Source organism: Neolamprologus brichardi, chromosome 14 (genome assembly GCF_056152115.1).
Source record: "Neolamprologus brichardi isolate AB-2024 chromosome 14, ASM5615211v1, whole genome shotgun sequence".
In the NCBI taxonomy this organism is placed as follows: Eukaryota; Metazoa; Chordata; class Actinopteri; order Cichliformes; family Cichlidae; genus Neolamprologus; species Neolamprologus brichardi.
Genome location: NC_142117.1, coordinates 23,680,996 through 23,698,198, shown reverse-complemented (window position 1 = coordinate 23,698,198; position 17,203 = coordinate 23,680,996). Strand labels below are relative to the sequence as shown.

At 38.0% G+C, this 17,203-nt stretch overlaps 3 protein-coding genes across 3 annotated transcripts; all 3 read right to left on the bottom strand.

The window, feature by feature from the left end:
- Positions 1-786: 786 nt before the first annotated feature.
- On the bottom strand, positions 787-2,765 carry LOC102785896 (caspase a-like). Its single transcript, XM_006795521.3, has 8 exons — positions 2,759-2,765; positions 2,392-2,670; positions 2,223-2,311; positions 1,921-2,097; positions 1,594-1,831; positions 1,348-1,500; positions 1,112-1,221; positions 787-1,033 (listed from the first exon to the last, which is right to left on the bottom strand). The coding sequence occupies exons 1-8, from the start codon at positions 2,763-2,765 to the stop codon at positions 929-931; spliced, it is 1,158 nt and encodes a 385-aa protein (XP_006795584.1). The 3' UTR covers positions 787-928.
- Positions 2,766-4,782: 2,017 nt separating this feature from the next.
- Positions 4,783-8,785, bottom strand: LOC102796174 (caspase a-like). Its single transcript, XM_006795383.3, has 8 exons — positions 8,667-8,785; positions 6,920-7,204; positions 6,709-6,803; positions 6,401-6,577; positions 6,048-6,297; positions 5,781-5,951; positions 5,534-5,643; positions 4,783-5,119 (listed from the first exon to the last, which is right to left on the bottom strand). Exons 1-8 carry the CDS (start codon positions 8,671-8,673, stop codon positions 5,015-5,017), a joined length of 1,200 nt encoding a protein of 399 aa, XP_006795446.2. The 5' UTR covers positions 8,674-8,785; the 3' UTR covers positions 4,783-5,014.
- A 329-nt stretch (positions 8,786-9,114) lies between these two features.
- Positions 9,115-11,065, bottom strand: LOC148098884 (caspase recruitment domain-containing protein 18-like). The gene is made up of 3 exons (XM_087850998.1): positions 10,968-11,065; positions 9,640-9,921; positions 9,115-9,390 (listed from the first exon to the last, which is right to left on the bottom strand). Exons 1-2 carry the CDS (start codon positions 10,972-10,974, stop codon positions 9,644-9,646), a joined length of 285 nt encoding a protein of 94 aa, XP_087707124.1. The 5' UTR covers positions 10,975-11,065; the 3' UTR covers positions 9,115-9,390; positions 9,640-9,643.
- Positions 11,066-17,203: the final 6,138 nt, after the last annotated feature.

Sequence of the window (17,203 nt, the reverse complement as noted above, 5' to 3'; positions counted from 1 at the left end):
TCTTGTCGTTTCCGCCTGCGTTCAGTCAGCCAGGCGTTCAGTCAGCCAGGCGTTCAGTCAGCCAGGCGTTCAGTCAGTCCTTCATCCATTCAGTCAGTCAGTCCTTCATCCATTCAGTCAGTCAGTCCTTCATCCATTCAGTCAGTCGTCCAGCCAGCCATTTCCTACCTGTGTTCTGTTTGTTCACTCCATCAACAATAAACACCAACCTTCACCTACCTACCTTTGAGTCCAGCGTTTGGGTCCTCCTCTCATCCACTCAGCAACCCCTGACACATCTACTTTATTAACAAAAGATATAATTTTTTAATTGGCTCTAGTGTTTTAGTACATTTTGTTTAGATTAAAAAGTTAATTTCCTTAGCGGCATTTAACATATGGATTTTTTTCAGTACTATTAATACTTATAAACCACTTAGAAAATACCACATATAAGTAAATCAACACACTAAAATGTAATTGAAACTGAATAAATGTCCAAAGAGACCAAATTCTACTTTCAAATTTTAATTTTATTGTTATGCTGGTTTTACCTTTTGTAACCGAGGGAGAGGTCCACTAATCAATGTGTTAATGTTTTAGTTAATACAAGATTCATTTACTGTAACTAAGGGCTCATTTACTTAGACACATAACAGTAACAGTGATGACATTATAGATGAGAACAACTGATGAATGTAAACGATACACTCACTCATATAGCTACTAAAATCTCCAAACGTATTAAAGGTTAACAAAATTTCACATTCACTTTCACAAAGCAGTAAAAACAGAAATAAAGAAGTCAATATTATACATATAATTCACAATAATCAATGCATATCCCCTGTTATACTACAGATAAGTATGAATCCCTTATTCCATGAAATCATTAATGTACTTATTAGCACTTATTAGGAGTTTCCTCTGACCAAAATTCAATCCTGTCTCAGCGGCCTGGAAAGAGGTAGAAGCGCTTGGTTAGAGTGCATCTGTCTTTGGTTGGCATCTGTCTCAGTTTCTCAGAGGGAAAATCTTCAAAGCGTTGCATGACCTGTGTGATGAAAACATAACCAGTGACTGCATCTGTTTGCCTGCAGCACTATCACCAAACGAGTTTTCAGGTACTTACTTTTCTGAAGAGCTCGTCGATGTCGTCCTCATGGGAGCACGTGTTGAATACCTCCTTAATGAACTGGATCAGAAAAGACCCACGGTCTTCCTGTCTGTATGAAACAGTGTCTGCAGGAAATCATGTGAAAACAGAATGAGACTATGCTTGTGTGTTATTGGTGCAAATTTCAGATGCTTATCTCAATAATGGCAGAAACCTTTTGCATAATAAAACCCATCAGCAGACAAACTGACCTGGGGTGCTGGACAGAAGTGAAATGAAGTCCTTTTCTTTGTGCACATATCGAGCAGAGTCATCCACAATGCTGTTTTCATCAAAGTGGCTCTGTGACACATCATCACAGACCACTTTTGCACTGTCACTAACCATCACGGAGCCACCAGATTCTGCAACACACGCAGCATGCTTTTAATTCAGGTCCAAACTTTAGCTACGAGGACATTTGTAGATGTTGGTCAGATGAAATGATTGAAAGTCACCTCCTCTGCAGGCCTGGATGATGATGATCTTTGGTTTGTTTAGCAGTGCTGAGCATTTCTGTGAGCCCAAGTACTTGTAAATATTGTCAACAGGGAATTCATCTGGTTCCACTTCTTCTCTGTGATTGACACCGAGGACTATTCCCCGTTTCCCGTGAGACATAATCACCACAAACACACTGTCTGTCTCTTTGAGTTTGGGATGTTTGGAGAAATTCATCAGAGCCTCATCGATCATCTGATTGAACACAAAAAGTCCCAGCATCAGTTATTTTGTCACTCAGCCTTAATTTGCTAGGAAAGAATAAAAGATTAGTATTTAAATACCTTTCCAGTGAGATCTTTGTATTTGACCACTTCATAATGCAGAGATCGGAGAAGTTTATCCATGTTCTCCTCGTCAACTTCAGCTCCTTTTCGGGTTAATCTCTCATCAGAAAAATTTCGATTAGTGATTAGCAGGGCCACACGACTGCTGATGGACTTTTCTGCCCCAGGGTAAATCTAAAAATACAAATGTAAAGACAGAATATTTACAGTTATAAATGTAAAATTTAAGTGTATAAACTTACAAAGTATTCCAAATTTGAATCTTGTTTGTTAAAAGTGTTTGAACAGTCATGACAAACATTTTTATCGTTCAGCTTTGTCCTCCAGAAAGAGTCAGTTGTGGCGATGAGTTCGGATGACCAGCTTTGCTCCTTCTGAGACGCTGCGGCTGGAAAAAACAAAAGCACTGTTCAGACTTTATTCTGTACGGACAGACTTTATTCCTTCTTCCAAACAGGGTGAACTCACCAGGAGGCTGACCACAAGACAGACCCAGCTCAGAGTAAAGTGTAGGATCTCTCTTCTCCAGGTGTTCGATCATCTTCCTGCTAGCTTTATCTCCTTTCCTCTTCACCATGTCGATGAGAGCACGGGCCATGTCTGCTTTGTTGCTGTTGTCTTCGAGCACAGAGTCTGTCTCTCCTTCATTCAGCAAACCCTCTTCTAAAAGGTCATCCAGGAGCTGTTTAAGAAGGGCTTTTGATACCTTTTCAACAAACCGTCCTCTCACTCTGGCAAGCTCCTTATCTAGAGGGAAGAATGAGATCAAATAATCATGTCAAAATCAAAATCTATCACACATTAACACTTGGAGTGCATGAACCTTCTGTCTTACCTGCCATCTTTCATAACCTTTACTTCACAAATTTGCAACCTGTGTCCTCCAGCATGTACAAATGATTGTGTGTTTGCCAAGATGTTTTTATCTATTAATAGTTGTGTGGAAGCCACACTTCCATGGAAGTGGTTGTAATCAAGTCAAACTTGAAATGCAACATAAAATATTTTCTTTTTCTTCTGAGCAGTGGTCTCTTAGAAATGAAGTCATGACAATTATCTTTGTTTGCAAAGAACACATCTTTTATATTTTCTAAGAGTCATGTTCCTGAGCATCTCCTGCACTACTTGTGCTTTCTGTATGTTACGATTTGCAAACCTTTATGTGTGCTCATGTGTGCTGTGAAGTATTTTGGACAGCACTGCCTGATTTCCTAGGAACAAAGACATGCCAATAAGTGGTTATAGAGCAGTTAATGAAATGTAAGATGTTTTTAAATTCAAGGATCAACTAGCTTTTGCATTTGTAACATTTTTATTCAAGCCTTAACTTGTATTGAACAAGAGTTCATAAACTCTTCTTCCTGCTTTAGTGCATAGGCAAGGTGCTGCTTTCGTGACAATCTTTCTTCTTACTTTCATAGATTCATCTGCTGCACGTTAGGCATATAAACTCTCCAATCTTGCATTTATAACTTAATTTATTTTCAATTTATTTTCAGATATTTTCACGCCTAACTTACAATAAATGCATTTTGTGTATACTGAATTATGATCAAAACAGCTTGCTTTAAAAAGAAGGCAGACATAAGGAACAGGAAGTAAACGTGAAACTTGGGCTGCTGACAAAGAAAACAGAAAGATGAGATAAAAGCAGTTTACTGACAGTATCAACATTTCCGTGTCCTTTGAATTACCACAACATGTCAAGTCATGTTTGAACTTGTCTGGACATTTCAACTCTACGATGTTTTAATGGCCAATATTATACGTTAATGACAAAAAATAAAATAAAAAATAACATAGCCAGAGAAAAATTGCCATCTCTCTTCATTTCATAGAATAATTTTCTTTCCATCTACCGTTCCTTTGCTGAGTGTTTCCAATACACTGAACTATGCCTGTACGGTTGACTGCATCAAGACCACAGATATTCTTATCTATCATTGCAAGATCTCGAAGAAGAGAAACAAGTTCAGTAAGTTTCAGTTCACAAGTAATCCCCCTCCCTTCTCCTGCCTTACTTGGAAGTGTCTGCTCTGGGTAACAATGAAAACATGCCTGTCTACAGGTCCTTCTCAAAAAATTAGCATATTGTGATAAAGTTCATTATTTTCTGTTATGTACTGATAAACATTAGACTTTCATATATTTTAGATTCATTACACACATCTGAATGACCCCCTTTGAACAAGCACTTAACACCAGTGGATTCTTTTTTAACAGAAAGATGTGGTGACAAGGGCAGAGATGAGAAGAACTGAGAGCAAGACACTCTGTAGGAGAGAGAGGCAGAGTGTAGTAACTACTTAAGTTAAATGCAGCAGTGGTGTATGAATCCAAAGAGAGAGAAAGGCAGTGAGTGGAAAATAAAAGCAAAGCGCATTTTATTTTTATTTTTTTGTTTTTGTATAGCATGAAAACACAGCAAGTTATGTCAGGATACTTTACATGTTACTCTAGAATAATAGAAAAAAAATAATACAAAGAAAACAGAGAAAAGCTAACAGTCATATGGACTCCTATGCAAGCAAGAGGTTTAGCGACAGTGGGAAGGAAAAACTCCCTTATAACAGGAAGAAAGCCCTAGCAGAACCAGGTTGAGGGAGGGGTGGCTATCTTCTGCGAAGATGGGGTGAAGGGAGGGAGATAGGACAAAGACATGCTGTGGAAGAGAGTATGACTGTCCCTCTCTGACCCTGTTTCTGCTAGATGTCTCTTCCAGTTCGTCCATCCAACTGTCGCCAATTGCCACATAGAGGATATTTCACTGTTGATGTGTTTTGTGTGCATGGGTCTCACATGAAGCTAGAAATGTCATCAGGTTTTTTTTTTTAACAAAGGAGACAGACAGATGGTAGCTTTGTTTCATTCTTTTTAAATTTTTATTATCATTGTATTTTCCATCTGTTTGTAGCTATTTTGCATCTTATTGTGGCCATTTTTGTCTAACTGTGAGATCATATCATCTTTTTGCATTTACTTTGTTTCTAGGTTTGTATCTCTTTGTAGTTCTTTGGAAATTACACCTAACTTTGAGCACTAAAAACATCAATTGAAATGGCAGCAAAGTTGAGGTAACTGTAAAAATATCTCAGAGGCCTGGAAAGAAGTAGAAGTGTCTTGTCAGTGTGCATCTGTCTTTTGTTGGCATCTGTCTCCTGTTTTGAGCCTCGAAGTCTTCAAAGCGTTGCATCACCTGTATGATATAAATGATGTACGACATTATCACAGTAATAATGTACAACATTATCACACTAATGACACGAGAATAAAGTAATTACTGCTTGACTATAGCAATACAACGTTCCACATGTACCAGAAACATAAGTGACAGATATGGCACTCATTGATTCCTGTAAGCGTAACTTCCAGGAGATGAAAAATGCGTTGAAAACCTTCTTTTGGGCCATACTCTGCAAACTTTTCAACCTTTTATTATTTTACTTTTAATACTGTACATGCACTATTTCCCAGTGATAATTGAAGTGTAATTTAAATACTGCTTTAAAGTAACTGTCCACATAAATGTCACAAGCAGTATCAACATGGTTGTGAAGTAATGAGACTTGCTTCCAAGAAGTATAAAACAATTTACACTTGCAGCGCTTACTTTTCTAAAGAGCTCCTCGATGTCGTCTTGATGTGCAAAGGTGTTGAAAACCTGAACAATGTACTGTATGAGGATAGACCCTTGATTCCTGTCTCTATATGACACAGTATCTGCAGGAAGAAAATTCAGAGACAGAAATTGGATACAGTTTTTTTTTGAGGGGGGGTGGGGGTGTTATCATTACAGCTTCATGTGTGTCATCAGTGTGTGTGTCACTAAGTTTTAATTATTGCCTAGCTACACTGACCTGGAGTGCAGGAGAGAAGAGAAATGAAGTCTTTTTCCTTGTGTACACATCGTAGAGTGTCGTCTTCTAAGCCCTCTTCATCAGCACACAGGGATGGACTTGGCTGTTTCAAGTCATCACAGACCAGATCTGGCTTTGCACAGTCACTAACAAGCACAGCTCCTCTCTCCTCTGAAACACATTCAATGTACTTGTAAGATAAGAAGACTCCAGCAAATCTATAACTTAATCCTTTTTTTTGTAACTGTAAGAACAGAAGGTGATCACCTCCTCTGCAGGCCTGGATGATGATGATCTTGGGTTTGTTCAGAAGTGCAGGACACTTGTCTGAGCTCAACTGCTTGTAAATGTTGTTCACCTCACACGCATCTTGTTCCTCATTATCACAAAGGGGTTCTTTGCAGTCGACACCAAGGACTGCTCCTAGCTTCCCGTGAGACATTATAACCACCAACACACTGTCTGTATCTTTGAGTTTTGGATGTTTGGAGAAGTCAATTAGAGCCTTATTAATTTCCTGTAAGAACATAACAAAAAAAGTCAAGGCATAACTTACTGTATCTCAAAACAAACCAGACATAAAATTTTTCCCCCCAGATTTTCCCTTTTAATAAAAATACCTTTCCCGTGAGATTTGTGTATTTCACCACTTCATAACCCAGAGCAGAGAGCAGCTTCCTCATGTTCTCCTCATCTTTCTCAGCTCCATTTCTATTGAATTTCCCATCAGTAAACTTTATGTTAGTGATCAGCAGAGCTACGCGATTTTTAAAGGCGTCTTTGGTCACATGGTAAATCTGGAAAACAAAAATAAAGGGAAAAAAGTTGAAAAATCTATCTTGTGTCTCAACATTAACTTTAATAAGAAAACACTTTATTTCTTATTATCAAACTGAGATATTTTACATGAGTTTTGTGAATGACTCACACTTTTATCATCCATTTTCATCTTCCAGAATTGCTCAGTCGTGTGGATCAGTGTATTTGACCATTCCGGCGGCTTCCGAGGATCTGGAGCTGGGGCTGACAAAACAGATTATTGCTTGAAATAATGTATTTTATTCTGTTTGTACCTATGTGATCATTACATTATCTTCTGCACTATATTTTTTAATAAAAATATTTTTCAGGTTTCTCACCTGCCTCAGAAGGCTGACTGCAAGACAAACCAAGCTTTTCGTAAAGTGAAGAGTCTCTACTTTTAAGGTGAACGATCATCTTGCTGCTGGCTGTGTCTCCTTTTTTCTTAACAATGTCGATGAGACAGCGCGCCTTATCAACTCTGCTGTCATTCTCTTCCAGTATTGACTCGCTCTCGATATCATTCAGCACACCATCTCCTACGAGGTCGTCAAGCAGCAGCTTTATAACCGCTTTGGACACACTCGTCACAAAGTCTGACCGTACCCTGCCAAGCTCCTTATCTAGAATAGAGAATATGTCATTTTAGAAATGTTTAGAAAGATTGCTGACCTTTGAAAACTTTTCGTCTCAAACTAAGTGGGCGATGTATACATTTTGATGTTTTTATTTAATATATTTTATTTAATATATCGAATACCCTTCACTTTGTGGTGGGGAGCAGTAACGCATAACACATGTCAGCATCACTACAAACTGTGGTTTTCACAATGACTCTAAAAGTTGAATAGTCTTTTTTTAAAATTAAAAGCAAACTGTTGCATCTTCAAAAAATAAAAATAAAATAACTGAGCCTTACAATGGAGTATCGTTGCAAGTGGTTTACTGAACCTTCTTTTCAGGGCATGTACAGAACATCAGTATCCATTTTCTACTGTCTCCTACAGGACACACCCTTCTTTCACTTTCTTACAACATTAATGTAACACAGAACCAATACTGCATTACCATTGTAACAACACACTCATTCTATTTCTTTCAGATGAATAACAGGAACTTGGATGTTGGTATCTATGAATAATAACTATTATGCATACTCTTATATTTATATAACCAACTAATTTCTTGCGATACCACACAAACATTGTGATCTATGTACAGATTTATTGCTTTGTAACAAAGTAAAATATATTAGTTGTATCTAATAATCTGGCATCTTAATGCAGTTAACGGTGAAAGACCCACATTTACAGAATGATCCCCTGAGAGATTAGCGCGAATCTACAACATTTCATGTGCATGAATCACTTCAGCATTTCTAACGCTGGTCCCGTATAAAGAGTGAATGTTTACGCACGTAGGACTCCCTGCCCTGTTATAGTAACGCCTGGTGTTCTTCGGATTGACGGAGGAAATGGCTGATATGTCCTTTTTCCTCATAAAGTGCAGAGTAAAAACGAAGCTACTGTTTTAGTGCATAACGAAACCATTACCGATGCCTGTCGTCAACATACAAATTTGGATATTTTAATAAAAAACAAACAACACAAAACAAACTCTATATGCTATCCTGTCGCACTTTGGAAATGTGTGACCTCCCATCTTTAGAAGTTGTACTTCCGTGGATTCAGTGTGTATACATAACGCAAATAGTTGTCAACAAAGAAACTTAAACGCTCGCTCTCTCATCTCTGAAACCCTTCCACTAGACGATTTTTTCAACAACAGACATCCGGGCGGGAATAGTTTTCCGCGGTGCAAAACGAAAGTATTGATCCAACCTGGCATAAACATGAATGAAAATAACAAATGTCGAATCGCACTATTCAAACTTTTGTCTGAAAAACACTTTTGTTGCAAAACTGTCGAAAGTGTAAGAATACATATTTTCCGCCGCTGTCTTCCGCAAAACGTTCGTAACACAGTGCAGTAGTGGTAAACACTTTATGCCTATTGTGCTGCATTCCTGCTCGCTGGCTAAACTCATGTATGACAACGTAGAACAAAATGCATTTAGTCTCTTACCTGCCATTGCTCAAAACTTGTGTGGCCAACCTGCTTAAATTGCTGCGGACTATAACCTGATTATGCTTGCATAATGTTTGCTATCAGAGATGAACGATAAAAGGCTCCTCCTTTCCGCATATGACCTACATAGTAGTACCGCGCAGTGCATAAATATGTTTAAAAGTCAAAGCAGGCCTGTGGTGCTCCTACTTTGATATGAGTAACCCGGATTATTAAACTGTAATTTATAATGGTTAAAACATAAACAAAAAACCCTCATGCGCTATAAAGGTCCACATGTCATTGTACATGCAAATTAATCACACTATATAATAAACACACAAGCTCATTTACTGTCGTTGAGATTTAATTCAACTAGATTATAAAGTGATCTTAATGTAAACAGATTGTAATTTCTGTAATTCTCATCCATCACATGCAAAAAATAATGTACAGAGGAACCTGGAACCATTACAGTTTTATTTTCATGGACATTTGAAAGCACAAATAGATTGTTTTTATGATTGTCACGTCGGCAAAATATAAAAGCATCATATAATAGTGCTCTAGAGTGTAAAAAAATATTAAGATACAGTATTATATCTTTAGATGTGATCATTCATGTTGATATTATTGCTTTGAAAAGTAATGATGATGAAAGATGAGCATGTTCACTCCACATTTCTTTATTTCACAAAGTCTCGGCAGTAGGGATGAGTGTTCACAAGGTTTTCGTTTCCTCCTGTGGATAAAAACATAAATACCAAAAATCAGGTAACGGTTAAAAAAAAAACATGGTGCCAAACAACAATGCGTAGAGATTAAACATAACCTAAGAGGCATCAACTAAAGTCAAAGCCTGATAGATCCTATTTCTGTATTTCAGTGTCAAAGTACAACATCAGTTTGTGACACTATGTCGTGAAATCAGGGTTAAAGCCTCCTTTTGCTCATATGTGTTGATAAGCTCCACTGATGTATCCCATCTCACCTGGTCAGACAATCAGACCCAGCTCAGCGAAAAGCAAAGGATCTCTTCTTTGAAGGTGACTAATCAACTTGTTGCTGGCTAGATCTCCTTTTTTTCTCACAGTGTCAATGAGGCAGCGCGCCTTGTCGGCTCGGTTCTTGTTCTCCTCAACTATTGACTCTCTCTCTCCATCATTCAAGATGCCATCCTCCAAAATGTCATCCAGGAGCTGGTCAAGAAGAGGTTTGGAGGTCTTTTCAACAAACTTACTTCTCACCCGCACAAGCAGGGAGCTTGCGCTTTCTAGGAGAAAGAAAATCCCATTTATCAGGTTTAAGAGGATTCAACACAAACTCACGTAACAACTTGAATAATTTGCTCTCATTTTGACTTCTTAAGGTGACTTCAAGTGGTAAAAAAAAATTAGTCAACACGCTTGTACACAAATTGAAACACATCTGTCATTTAGAAAGCTCAGTTCTCAGCTGTCTGACCAGTGTTTGTTTGAATTTATTGGAAAACTGCGAGTTAAACTACAGAATCATTCAGAACTGAGCGGTGATCTCTTTATAAAGCTCTGTTTGGTTTACATTAGATTTTACAGGTGTACCTGATTTGAGATTTAATTAGTATTTTAGTGCTGCATATTAAAAGCACTCCAGTGGCGTGCTTTCCATCTGAAAACACAAGATATTTCTAAAAATATTTCCTTTTCGAGATAAATGCAGCTAATCTATAACTAAATATAACTTTTAAAATCTGTGTTGATATATTCTGGCCAGTGATCTTCATCCGGCGCTGTGTGGATATGTAAACCGAATATTTAAAAAAAGAAACAAAGAAAAGTGGGTGCGGCAGTACAAAAGTGAAACTACAAACGATTTTACGCTGAAAAAAGGAGGGAAAAGAATACAAATTTTAAAAAAAAAGCAGAACAATTAACAGTATCACGTCATTTCCTCGAAGGGCATCATTTAGGCGAATGCGTTTTGTGAAAACACAATCTCTGCGGATACTAAACAGGATTTAGATCGAAGGAGGATCTCCTTTGCTTTTCACTCTGCGGCTGTGCCAAAAAATGACAGCAGAGCTTTTAACCGGTGGTTTGCCTTACTACCAGGTCAAGTTTGATTTCATCCTAACTGAGCTCTGGCAACGAATAATTAATGACTAAGAGAGAAAAAAGGAAGTTTTCAATTATCAGTCAGATCCGTGTTTATCGCTATAGCCATTCTCCAACTTCCTCAACCCGTGCTGCTTGTTTGTATTAATTGCGTGTGATTTAAAACTTCAGTTATGTGTTCACATTTGAATAGCTACAACTTGCTTTAAATGACAAATCGCCTTACCTGCCATTGCGCTAGAACCTCAAATCACTCGAGTTAACCTCCAGACAGATGAGCGGCGTTCTAGCACGCATAGGTATAGTACGAGTCAATACAACTTCTTTCGAGTGCTTTTTTTTGCCTCAAGAGGTCGCCAAAGCCTAGCGTTCTTCCTCACATAAAAACCGATTGCGCCTCTACGTTACATTTTGCATCCGGTCACATCCCTACCTTTCTACTGGTACCTACGAGTCATAAATGCAGCATATACACTGACCACTTCATTTGGTACACACAAAGCACAAAGCATATAGACACAAAGCACAAATTATTTATACTCATGGGAAAAAGAAGATTTTCACAAGACTACTCACAGTACACCCTTACTTCCATATGAATTCAGAGGATATGTAGCAGTCAGGTGCTCTTAATCAGATTCACAGAAGGGAAGTTATGAACTGTTTCTGAGAGACAAATAACACCAGGATCCTTTTCTACATAGCTGACAACTGTGCAGGGGCGGGTCTAGCAACGTTTTGCCAGGGGGCCAGGTAGAGCATTAACAGGGAAAGAGGGGCACAAAGAAATTGACCCTGTGCACGAGAAAATGCTAACTTCCTGGTTTGAGACAGGATGTGGGGTTGTACATTTCCGGTAGCTTTACTTTGCGGTCAATCGCTACTGTGAAGATATACTCCAAAATCATGTCCAAAACTCGAAAACGGAAAGATCGCGTTAAGTTACAAAGAGGAGAAGGTGGGAACACTCACCACTGTTGTGTCATAAAAAATCTAATGATCTATTTTGACGTTTAAAGAGTTTAGATCGATCAGTTGTTTACATCACTCAACACAAGCAGAACTGCATCACTGCATGCAGGAGACACATCGTCCACATTCAGAAGCACATCTCTGTATAGTGACTGGTCTTATGATTTAAACAGGCAAATGTTCAGCATTCAAACTACAGGTGAAGAATAGTCAAACCAGATGTTTCCCCGTTATGTCGAGATCAGCTAGTCAAGTACACACCTACACAGCATGTTAACAAACCGTGAAAAAAGCCACACAAAAAATGAATGATTGCTGGTAAGGGTTTCTATACATTAGTATTTATGAAGAGTATGTTGTGACTTACCTTAAAAATTACAGCGGTCCCTCGCTAATAACGAGGTTCACCTTTCACCTCGCTGTTTCACGGATTTTTTAGTGCAAGTTTGCATGCTTATTTTACATCACATTGTGTCCTGCGTCCTGATCGCTGCAGACGATCTCCGTGCCGTCTCTCCTGTACAGTACAGAATCGCTGCATCGATCGCTAGCAGTGTGACTCTGAAATGCAGTGCTGTATGTCCACGATGTCCACGAAACGTTTTGCACGGTCAAAAAAATAAAATTGGCTACTTGATTTCACCTATCACTGGTTATTTTTAGAACATAACACCCGCAATAAACGAGGGACAGCTGAGAAATCTAACATTTGAATCCATTTTCTCCTTTGCTCTGAGGCGCGGGGAAAAAATATCGACAAGTCGATGAACATCATTTACAGATATATTGGGTAAATGCCCAAGACATCTATAGAAATGTAAATTGCCGCTTGATTCATTCATTTGCTTAACTTGTTTTGGACCGTAAACCAGGCGCGAATAGGACACCGGAAACAAAGCTCCCCACAGGAGTTTCCGCACCGGAAGTAGCATATGCTAACGTGCACATAGTCAATACTTCTCTTTCTTATTCTCATTATTCTCTGAATCTTACAACCAAAGTGGTCATCTGATGTAAAATGTATAGAAATCACACACCACCACCCCAATTGTTATTGATCCTTTTACCTTAATTTTAAAGTGTATATTTGTACCCTTTACCTTTGTCTTGTAATGTTCCTGGGTCTGTTGACCCAGCGTTTTGAGTTTTAGTTTATTTGGATGTTATGTTTAAGTTCTTTAGGGTAGCTAAGTTAATTTGTTTATTAGATTCCCTTTGTGTTTTCTACCCCTGTATTTAAGTTTCCCTCTCCCTTTATGTGTTTCATACTGCGTGTCTTATGTTGTCAAATTTATATTGTCATGTCTGCGTCTCAAGTTTCCTGTTTTATTTTGAAGGTCTGTGTCCTATGTCAGTTTAGTCAGCTTTGCTTCCTTTGTCTCGTTATGTCAGACTAGTATTTGCTGTTTCCCCATGTGTTTCCACTTCCCCTAATCACCCTTGAGTGTACTTAAGCTGTGTGTTTCTGTTCATTCTTTGTCAGGTCGTCTGTTGTTTACGTCATGTTCTCCATGCCATGTTTCCAAGTTTCATGTCGTTTGTTTAGTTCTCCCAGTTTAGTTTAATATTAGTATTATTTCAGCTTGCCTTGCCCTTTGTTTGTACCTTTTTAAAAAAAATTTTTTACCAGCCTCATTAAACTGCTCGCTTTTTGTTAATTCAAGTTTTGTTCCACATTCCATTTTGTCTGAATTTTGGGTCCTCTCCGTCAAATTCAGAACAACCTGACCAGTATGGATCCAGCGGACATCTGTGAGGATTTTTGTGAGTTCAGCACTCGTGTGACCATTCTCCCTGGACAGTGGAAAATCTACTCCACTGTCCATGGACAATGGCATACTTGACGTTGACGTTTGCTGCGTGGGTTGCTTTACAGTCACAGGTGTACAGGCGTGCCGTAGGAGGATCTGTTGCTGAGGGGCAGTCGGGGTGGGGGTGGGCCCAGTCACAATGATTGAGACTGGTTGGTAAGGAAGTCTTTGATTCAGGAGCAGGTGGCAGGGGGGATCTGAAGGTGGTTCATTTTGGTGCTGAGGATGTTTGGAATTATGGTTTTACATGCTGAGTTGTAGTCCATGAAGAGCATCCTCATGTAGCTCCTTCTGTTCTCTAGATGGATCAGGGCTCTATGAAGGGTGATGGTGATGGCATCCTCCATGGACCGATTTGCTCTGTAAGCAAACTGGTGGGGGTCAAGGGAGGGGGTAGACAGTCTCTGATGTGATGAGACACTATATGCTCAAAATACATCATGACTGCAGACATGAGGGCTATAGGTCTGTACTTAATGAGGCTGTTTATACCAGTTTTTTGGGGGATGTAAATGATCGTGCCTTCAGACAGCTGGAAATGGTGGCAGGGAGAGGTTAAACAGTCTAGTGGGGATCCCTGCCAGTTGGCTTTAACCACGGCCCCTGGGATGCCGTTGGGGCAGTGGATGTATGTGATGCCATGGGGCTTTTTATTAGCTTTAATAAAGCACTTTTAAATGAATGTGCCAATTGTTTTTCAGTATTACATTTCCATTATCACGTTCATCTATTCCTATAGAACAGGCTGGTCTGTTATGTTAAAGGTTTGATCAGGTGAAAAGCAGATACAGAATTTTATTTGAATGCAGTTTGGGGAGGAAAAATCGCATAAAAGAAAAGATATAGTTGGCTTTAATTGTATCATGCAACAGCCCTTGTACACTTGTGAAATCTGTTTTCTGCTCTAAATGTTTTCTCTCTGAGGTCCAGTACTGATCAAGCATGTGTCGTTTTAAGCCACACATTTCTTGTGGAAAAAAAAAGACATTTTCTTGCAATCTTTTGATGCTTTGATGCAGTTCTGATACATCAGGAATATTATTCTCACAACTTCCAATGCAGTTCTCAAACAGTTAAGGCCGTTTTTATAACGCAGACTCACCTCAATCAACTCAAAGCCTTTTTTTACATTCAACTTTAACCCTGTGACCTTTCATTTAAAACCTTTCAGCCCTCTTTTGAAACTCAGAAACTAAATTGTTTTATGCTTTTATTCAAAAAATTATTGTATCTATAAAGCTCTAATTGCCGTGTTGGTAATTTAAGGTGTTAGTAATGTTTTGTTTTTGTTTTTAAATAGAATTGCCTCTGGGTCAAAGAAATCCCAGGTATGGTTACATAATGAAATGACTGCAGTCAGTAAACATGGCCATTTCCTCTGTGACATAAAGTTTCTGTAGAAGTGTGAACAGAATAGGAAGGGTCTACACTGAGCCCTATAGGTGAAGCAGGTTTTTTTTTTTTTTTAATAATCTTATTGATATGGTGTATAGGTTTTATTTGAACCTAAAGGTATATGTATAGGTTCAAATAAAAAGATTGACTGTGTAACATTCAGATGGGAACCAGTGCAAATATATGCCTCCTAATTCAATAATCTGATTAGGTTCATACCATTGTTTACATAGTGTTGTGTTGCAAAGTCATGATTAGTCTTCGAAAGCCTTTAGTTAGGTTTTACTTTTTGGATTTACAACATTCACTCACATCCTCACACTCAGGCACACCCTACACCACTGATCTTAGGGATTTGCACACCTCATTAGTTTATTTCTGGGTTCTTTTTAAGTTTGCGTAAGTTGGTAATAACATCACTTCATTTGTTTTGGTTGCATCCAAATGACATCAGTTGAATATTTTGGTATTTCCCTAAAAGCTTCCTGTGTTATTGAAAAGTCCCCTTTCTTTTTATATTCTGCTCTGTAATGTTCCCATGAGAAGGATTAACAGGACCAAAACAAAATAAAAGACTGAGTGTCAGTTCAAGCAAAATTGCATTCATACACTTTCCTTTGTATCCTAGAGGAAGTCAGTCATTTTGGATTTTGTTTTGCACAGTTCTTTTTTTCTATCAAGCCAAACCTCTCTAGTACAAGAGAAGAAGAGGGCCTTTTCTGCTTATTCTTACAAGGTGTAATTTAATGACCTTGTAATGTACGAAGAATAATAACAGAAAGGGATAACCTTATTGATTTTCATGAAATGTGTTAAGTGCTCCTGTGTTGCATTGTTTTTGCTTTTTCATATTTTGACGTGTCAGGTGTATAATTAAGTTCATTTTTTTAAACAAAGCTATTAGATATGAATATTTTTTAAATTATCTGATTTTTAAAGGGTGCAAAGCAGCCTAATGTTACTTTAGAGTAATCTGGTACCTTATAAAGCTACCAGATAGTCTTAATCTATCTAGAACTTAATGTCAGAAATTTTTTTTTACAATAGTCTTGGGATATCAAGTTATCAATTAACCTCCTAAGACCTGAACTCTTCCACGGCATGCATTTTTAATTTCTCTTTGATATTTGGGCTGATTGGGACCCGATGAATGTAAAAACAAAGAATTACCAGATTTTTTTTTTTTTTACCTTATTTTTGTTTCTAAGACAAATAAGAGCCACATATGAGGATATTCGTTTAAAATTTTGATAGAACAGTAGCAGCATAATGTCCCCGTAAGTGGATATCAGGCCCTTGTAGAGCAAAATTGAGTATTTTGGGCTAAATAACCCAAAATGTGATGTCCACATATGTGGACGCCAGGTCTTAGGAGGTTAAGCAGTCTAAATGGGTGTACACTAATGCTTGAATACCACTTTTCTGACCTTAAACGTGTACCAGATGTACCAGTAATACATTTATAGATGCAGCCAGTCCCATGTTTTTAATGAATCTGATCTGAGAAAGGTGCAGAATCCTCTTTAACATTTATTCCTGACTATTTAACAGTTCAAAACTAGTTAAAATAAATGTTTCAACTTTTTTGCAAACATTGCATGTTAAACATAAAGTCTGTATGTAATGAAAGCACTTTTTTAGAAAAAAAAACAAACTCTGCCAATGGCAAGCCCAGCCTCAAGATCATCAACTACATCAACAACAGCCTCAAGATAAAGCAAAATATGTTATTTATTTAAAGCTTAAATCATAAGAACATTAATGTTCTTATGATTAGGCCACAAAATAAACACAAACATGCAAAGTCAAACATGCAGTATCGAGACAGTACTACAAAACCCAAACATCTGCCATTACCACTACTGTGTCTGTGCACTGAGGCCTTATATAAATTACATTCCAATAGAAAAAGTAAGAATAAAAACAGCTGTTTATGAAAAGAAAATACTTTCATGGTCTTTTCAGTGGGACCTCCAGGTGGTACAGCATAGTAACATTCATGGCATTGGCAACTCAGTGGTTAACATTCACTAGCTTTAGCTATCAAAATAAATTATGCCATTTACAGTATATGCATACATTTGATTATGTGGGTCAAGGTCAAACATTTTTTAAATTATGTATTAGAGATGGACCGATCCGATATTATGTATCGGTATCGGTCCGATACTGACCCAAATTACTGGATCGGATAACGGCGAGAAATAAAAAAAATGTAATCCGATCCATTAAATATCAAAAAAGCATCTCACAAAACTTGCTACACGGCGTAACTCGGCTCATA

What these genes read in the sequence shown, in the direction of transcription:
- LOC102785896 (XM_006795521.3), bottom strand. An exon ending in GTCTTGTGGTCAGCCTCCTG is followed by an intron (nt 2,312 to 2,391) that starts GTGAGTTCACCC and finishes TGTTTTTTCCAG; the next exon opens with CCGCAGCGTCTCAGAAGGAG. An exon ending in ACTTCTGTCCAGCACCCCAG is followed by an intron (nt 1,222 to 1,347) that starts GTCAGTTTGTCT and finishes GATTTCCTGCAG; the next exon opens with ACACTGTTTCATACAGACAG.
- LOC102796174 (XM_006795383.3), bottom strand. An exon ending in CAGTCAGCCTTCTGAGGCAG is followed by an intron (nt 6,804 to 6,919) that starts GTGAGAAACCTG and finishes CTGTTTTGTCAG; the next exon opens with CCCCAGCTCCAGATCCTCGG. An exon ending in CATCCAGGCCTGCAGAGGAG is followed by an intron (nt 5,952 to 6,047) that starts GTGATCACCTTC and finishes AATGTGTTTCAG; the next exon opens with AGGAGAGAGGAGCTGTGCTT.